The 7,695-nt window shown below is 30.8% G+C and overlaps 1 protein-coding gene and 1 pseudogene across 1 annotated transcript in view; both read left to right on the top strand.

The window, feature by feature from the left end:
• The first annotated feature begins 1,104 nt into the window (after positions 1-1,104).
• On the top strand, positions 1,105-2,736 carry LOC111457798 (annotated as a pseudogene).
• A 3,449-nt stretch (positions 2,737-6,185) lies between these two features.
• LOC111457792 (palmitoyl-monogalactosyldiacylglycerol delta-7 desaturase, chloroplastic-like) overlaps positions 6,186-7,695 on the top strand; it is a 1,810-nt gene continuing 300 nt past the window's right edge. The window contains exons 1-3 of the mRNA XM_023100192.1: positions 6,186-6,519; positions 6,604-6,900; positions 7,217-7,323. Of these exons, the coding sequence (XP_022955960.1) occupies positions 6,223-6,519; positions 6,604-6,900; positions 7,217-7,323 (701 nt within the window). The 5' untranslated portion in view covers positions 6,186-6,222. The remainder of the gene's footprint in view (positions 6,520-6,603; positions 6,901-7,216; positions 7,324-7,695) is intronic.

Raw genomic sequence — 7,695 nt, 5'->3', positions numbered from 1 at the left:
AAAGTACGGAATACCTAGGCTAGGCTCAAATTTTCTAGAGCTTTGTGACAAACCTGTAAAAACTTATTAGTTTAAGGATGTGATGAAAGCCTATAAGTAGGCTACTTACGGAGTGTTTTTATACTCACTCCTTTCATTTTGTTTTTTAGGTATCGATCGAGGTGAAGAAGTGTTCGAGAGCTGCACTATCACAGAGGGCTGTCGACCTTGGGCGTTAGTATTAATTTGGATTCTTTTTCTTTTGGGTTGTTATATGTATTCTTTTGGTATCGTGCACCTGCTCCCCATTTGTAAATAACTAATATAGTACCTACATTGAATATTCTATGTTCCCCATTTGTAAATAACTAATTCAGTACCTACTTTGTATATTCTATTGATTTCGATTTTTATTTTCGTCCATTGTATTGTATGATTTTAAATTGTGCAAATTTTATTGTATTTTTCTACATTTTCAAGGGTATGTTTTCCTTACTTTTGTTTTATTTATTTTTGTTTTCATCTTTTTGTTGCGGTCCGATTTCTCGAAACCTTGAAAATGAGTCATTACAATACTTCTCCTTTACGATTAGTAAGGTTGCATACCTTACGACATTTATGTTCGCCATGATCTTATGCAGGCCCTTTCCCTTTGTGGCGTCCGATAACCCGTTAGCGAGAGCTAGCCCGACAAGTCAGGCTCAAAGGTATGTATACAGCCCACTTAGTGGGTCTAATACGCGTGTGTGAGCTGTGTGTAGGGAATTACTATCATCCAACCTTGTAAAGATTGGAAAGCGGAGCCCAAAGCCAAATCATGATATTGTTATGAAAAGATAGATCCCACCACATAATATGAGCTGTTCAGAAAGCCATGAATTTAAATGTAAAATAAATTATGATTATTATTATTAATAATATTACTATTATTATTATTATAGTTATGTATTTATCCATCATTTCATAATCACTATTTAATTTGTAGTATGCATATTGCATTTAAATAATCTATACATTAGTTGGAAGAGCCTTAAATTATTACATTGTGACTTAAAAGTTGCACTATAAATGCATGTGCAAGGGGTGGTGAGGTGAAGCCTCCTCAACTAAAGCAATCCCACTCTAATGGATGCATCAAGAGAACCAAAGGGAATTGTGAAACCAATGTCATTTGGGAAGAGAAAATGGCCCAAGATAAACAAAAGATTTGTTTTTATTAGTTTCCTTATGCATTTTTTCTGTATTTTTGCACCATTTCAAATTAATTTCGGTGGAATTTCGATTTGTTTTGCTTTATATATTATTACAGGTCTTTTGGCATCACTATTTCATATCATCGAAATCTTACCCATAAGAGTTTTAAAGTTTCCAAATGGCTTGAATACTTGTTTGCTTATTGTGGAGTTCATGCTCTTCAGGTTCAATAACTGACCAACTTTATTCTTCTAATATTATAACTCTCAAATTAGTTGGTTGATTAATTCTAAAGCATATCATGATTTTTGTTGATAGGGTGATCCAATCTCTTGGGTGAGCACACATAGATATCATCATCAATACGTTGATACTGCAAAAGATCCACATAGTCCGATTAAAGGATTTTGGTTTAGTCATCTTACCTGGTATTTTCATAAGAGGGATCAAAGCGTTAGTGAAAATACTACCGATTTGGAGAAGCAAACATTCTATAGGTTTCTTCACCAAACATATTTACTTCATCCAATTGCTCTTGCAGCCATACTTTATAGCATTGGAGGCCCTCCTTTCCTCATTTGGGGAATGGTAACATAAAACACCTTTGTCTTCCTTTGTTTATTTCCTTTTACTTCATTTATTTATTTCCTTTTAGTTACAATTTTATATGTTTTGATAATTTGATAAATAACTTTACAAGAATGATATGAATTTGATCAAATAACACTCAGGGTTATTTTACTTTTTCCCTCTGAATTTTTAGAAATTATATTTCTTTATAACCCAACAAACTTAAATAACTCAATTAAAGTAATACATATATGATATGATTTTAAAAATTTTAAAAATAAATAAGTAATGTATTTTTATCAGTAGTATTATGAATTATATGACATATTATTCTTTTTGTTTGGCAGTGTGTGAGAATTGTAATGGTTTTACACATAACATTCTTCGTGAATTTGGTATGCCACATGTGGGGAAAGCAACCATGGAAAATAAACGACTTATCTCGAAACAATTCGTACGTATCTTGTGCCCATCTTTGTAACAATACTCAAATGATCAAATTAATTATTGTATGAGCTTTTGCTTCATCATATATATGTACTTCAATTATGATAAAAATGTAAGATTGAATCATCGACTTTTAGGATGGTGATTAGTATTTTATTGATTAATTTATAAGTAACTTTTGACTACGTATTAAAATTATTAACATATTTTATGAACGTACCTATCGATTATTATTTGCTAAAATATTATTTTTGTTTTATATTTATTAAGTAATCAATGTTTATATTAATAATAGAGTTATATCTTTGCTGTTTATATAAACTTTTGTGGGTTTTATTTTCCATAGGTTGATAAGTTTGCTTGCATTTGGAGAAGGTTGGCACAATAACCACTATGCCTTTGAATATTCAGCTAGGTTGGGCATTGAATGGTGGCAATATGACCCTGGTTGGTATGTCATTGTGCTTCTTCAAGCCATTGGAGTGGCCACTCATGTCAAATTGCCATCTCAAACCCATATGCAAAAGTTGGCCAATGATTAACTAAGAGAAGCCTTTCTTTAAGTGATGTATTATATGGAAATAATTATGCTTCTAAGAATAATGTGGAATAATGTGAAATAAAAGAAATGCCAATATAAATGGTTGCTACTATTATAATCGATCTTTATGCAACAATTTACTTTATGACCTTGGAGGTATGATTATCTAAAGACTCTAGATTTCTGTTAACCTAAAATCATTATTGTCATCATCTGTACCTTTATGTGGAATTAAACGTTTAAAACTTCATCTTAAAACACTGTCATGGACTTACGTGTTCGAAAACATCTTAAAACAACATAAAAGAAATAATAAATAAAATAATTAAAACACTAAAAGTAAAAACGTCATATACTATCCTAAGTCTAAGAAAATAAAATACTACTGTCCTATGCACTTGTCATGGTCTCTTCTTGCAATGTCGCTGTCAGACGTGTAGGGATGCCTGGTGTCAGAGAATGCAAATACATGTTACTCATGATCTCGGGACTTATCTTAAAACCATCATAGGGGTGACCTCCAGTCTGAATGAAATTGGATGTGTAGTACTTCCCTACACACGACCCACACGTGCAAGCGTAAACTCCCAAGTGGATCGAATCTCCTGAACCCATCATAATCGTGCTAGCTGTCCATAGAGATGTCTAGAAGTTAACAGACTCTTGAGTGTCATATGAGATATGATGATGATCATCATAATGTACGCATCTAGCATATATTAATCATCCTTATAAGTACTGCTCACTACATGCTCCTCCTATTCGTGATCACCCTATGCTCCAAATCTCAACAAATTTTACAAATTAATCCTAATTCAAGTCTCAATATAATTAGCATCAAAATTGGATCGAAAACCAACAACAAAAGTTGAATGGAAGGGAAAACAACTCACTATGGACCTATCACATGCCTCACACTCCTTAATGCAACCACACACGGACTCATGCGTGATTAATTCACGTATGCACCATATTTTTTTTCTTTTGAATTTTCAAATTCTACACCTCATGTATGAAACGTGCTTACATATGAATGTCAAACAATTTTTTTAGAAATTCAAGATTTCCTTCTTTTTCATGAAATTCTTATGATTTTGGTATCTTTTTCTATAGAACTCTAGAATCCAACCAAATTTAATTTCATTTATTTATTAACTTAAAATTTAAAAAGAAAAGTTAGGAAAGTTCATACCCTTTCTAACTCGAATCTTACCATAGCATTTGTATGGTAACATTAAGTTACATCTTAAGAGAATGGCTACTACAATTGTACAATAGCTAGGATAGAGCGATTAAAAAAAGTGAATTATTTTAAAGTTATAATGAATTACATGATCATAATGGACCATTTTCAAATAGGTATGTGCCCTTAACCTAGATAATAACTACGTACCCATGAGGTGGTGAAGCTTCCATAACTAGAGCAAGCCCACTCTAATGGATGCATCAAGACAACCAATGAGAATTGTAAAGCCTCCAATGTCATTGCGTAAGAGAAAAGGGACCAAGATAATTAAAAAAAAAAAAGGCTTTTGTTTTTTTCTTTTTACATTTTCTTTATTTTTTTTTTTCGGATTGTCCTTTACTTTGTTTTACCTTATATATATATTATTACAAGTCTCTTTGGCATCATACTTTCCTATCATCAAAATATTTCACATAAAACTTTCAAAGTTCTTAAATGGTTTGAACACATTATTATTATTATTTTTTTTTTTATTTATTATTTTTTTTTTTGGACTTCATAAATTTCAGAGTATTTAACACACCTTATTCATGTACTTTTACAAGTGGTTAAGTTAGATGCAAAACAGATTTAAAAACAAATTGATTAGTTCTAAAGTATTTGAAGATTTATGTTTTTTTAATATTTTTTAAATATGGTGAGTCAATCTATCGAGTGAGCCCACATCGATATCATCATTAGTTCTTTGATAATGAAAAAGACGAACAATCCAATTAATAGATTTTGGTTTAGTCATCTTAGGTGAAAATTTTGGAGTGCTGTAAGATGAATCATGCAGAAGACCTTTTACTATAGATGGAAAATCTGTAGAGGAATTTAGTTTTTCTTTTTGGGAGGAAAAATGAGGAGAGAGATTTTGGCGGAGGGTGGAATTGATGACGTATGGATTTAAGAATTATAAATTTTAATGATACAAAATTAATTATAAAGGCAATTGAAAAATTAACTTTTTACGAATTATTCGTATTACAATTGGGTCAAAAGTTTGTTTTACCACTGCAATTGAATATTTCACTAAGTATTCTTGATCCTTTAATAAACTATTTGCTAATCATTCAATCATAAACTGCGTCTCTTTCGAACGATTGAAAGGAGAAGGGTCCATTCTTCAAGTCTTGAAATCAACACTTGAACTATTCAGATACTTTTCTTTACCGGAAAAAAAGTGAATTTCATCTAGTACATTTATGTTCACAACCCGTCACAAATTCAATAAAGGATAAATTTTCACGGTCAAGAGTTCATAGCTCAACCTAGATTAAAATCGAATCCCATATAAATCATCTTATAAAATATTAATCTTCTCCAATAACGAATTTAGAAAAGATTAAATATTAGTAGGTATTGATTATTCTTGATGGATGCTATGAATATAGCTATTTTATAAGCCATAAATGATATTACCAATTTGAAACTCACTAACACTAAAGCTAAGGGGCCATAGGTTGGGTGGCGTAGGGTAAAATATTCAAACCCAACTCCTTAGATTGCTCCACCAACATGTTATCTCTCCATTTAATAACTAATTCCCTCACATACAAGCTAGAACTCAGAATGGCAATTCCAGCTATAGAATTGAAATCCACGATATTAATGAATTTTGAGTTAACTCAACAAAGATCAAACCCGACATATGCAGGAGATCGGTAATTTTGATTCGTTTCTAAGAAGAACAATTCCTTCTTTGTTTTTTGTTTCCTTCTGTCTCCCCAAAATTTCAAGGATGGTTGGGAAGGAGTCCCGCATTAGCTAATTCTTGAAATGATCATGGATTTATAAATAAGAAATACATCTCTATTACTCTTAGGTCTTTTTGAAAAGCTCAAAGCAAAGCTACAAGAACTTAGACTAATTTTGAGAACTTCTAATGGAACGGAAGAACTGAACTTATTAACTTTACTTTACCAACAGGTTAGCTCCACTTTATAACCTAACTCATCAATCCAATCCAAACCCCCTCAAGCTATGCTAAAATTAATAGTGGAATATAATATAGTTGTTCTTTAAAATAGTGAAAATAATTAGTTTAAATGTATCATAAATGATTATTATTGTTGTTATTATATATAGCTATGTATTTGTCCATGATATTTGACGATTATGAAGCAGGTATATTGCACTTAAATAAGCTATACATTTAGTTGGAAGAGCCTTAAATTTTTACATTGAGATTTAAAAGTTTCACTATAAATACATATGCAAGAGGAGGTGGTGAAGCCTCCTCATCTAGAGCAACCCCACTTTAATGGATGCATCAAGAGAACCAAAGAGAATTGTGAAGCCTCCAATGTCATTTGGGAAGAGAAAATGGCCCAAGATAAAGAAAAAAATTGTTTTCATTCTTTTCTTTATGCATTTTTTCTGTATTTTTGCTCCCTTTCAAGTCAATTTGGGTGCAATTTCGATTTGCTTTGCCTTATATAATATTACAGGTCTTTTTGGACTCACTATTTCATATCATCGGAATCTTACACATAAAAGTTTCGTACTTCCGAAATGGCTTGAATACTTGTTTGCATATTGTGGTGTTCATAGTTTTCAGGTTTGACAAACTTTATTCTCAAATTAAATGCATTCAAGATTGATTTTAAAAGCACGTTGATTAGTTCTAAATATTTGTTGATAGGGTGATCCAATCTATTGGGTCAGCACACATAGATATCATCATCAATATGTTGATACTCCAAAAGATCCACATAGTCCAATTAAAGGATTTTGGTATAGTCATCTTACTTGGTATCTTCATAAAAGGGATCGAAGCGTTAATGAAATGATTCCGAGACGTCGAAAATGGGAAAATGCTACAGATTTGGAGAAGCAAACATTCTATAGGTTTCTTCACAAAACATATATATATCATCCAATTGCTCTTGCGGTCATACTTTATAGCATTGGAGGCGCTCCTTTCCTCATTTGGGGAATGGTATGAAAAAAACACCTCTTTCTTCATCGGTTTATTTCCTTTTAGTTACAATTTTATATGTTATGATAATTTGATAAATAACTTTACAAAAATACTTTCAATTTGATCAAATAACACGTCCGGTTATTTTACTTTTTAGCTCAATTTTTAGAAATTAAATTTGTTTATAACCTAAATATTACAAAGCTCCGAATTCAACTAAACGAATATATATGAAATATGATTTTAAATATTTTTAGAAATAAATAAAGTAGATATTGTGATTATTAGAAATATGGGGTATAAAATGTGACATATTATTCTTTTTGTTCGACAGTGTGTGAGAATTGTAGTGGGTTTACATGCAACATTCTTGGTGAATTCAGTATCTCATATGTGGGGAAAGAAACCATGGAAAACGAACGATTTATCAAGAAACAATTGGTATGTATCGTTGTTGAGTAAAGGATTACCAAATCAATTTAGAGTTTGTATTTTTAATAAATTTTAAAAACAGTTCTCCTCGAAATTAAAAGAAAAGTGACTTTTAATTAAAAAATTTAAATTTAATCTCTTTCCATAAATCTTAAAAATAGTTTATATATTATTTTTGCCAAACAAAAGATGATCTCATTGGTCTTTCCTTCTATAAAATTTCAATACATTTTTACATAGTTCTCTTCCTGAAATTTATTACTATTATTCCCAATTTAGATAAAACTTAAAGTCTGAACATCTAAATTTAAATTTTAGAATCGCTAATTGAATTATATTTTTCTATTTATCATAATCTTTTTTTTTTTTTTTTTTTTTTTA

The sequence above is a fragment of the Cucurbita moschata genome, unplaced genomic scaffold, assembly GCF_002738365.1.
Source record: "Cucurbita moschata cultivar Rifu unplaced genomic scaffold, Cmos_1.0 Cmo_Scf00020, whole genome shotgun sequence".
In the NCBI taxonomy this organism is placed as follows: domain Eukaryota; kingdom Viridiplantae; phylum Streptophyta; class Magnoliopsida; order Cucurbitales; family Cucurbitaceae; genus Cucurbita; species Cucurbita moschata.
This window is presented reverse-complemented; position numbering and strand designations above follow the sequence as displayed.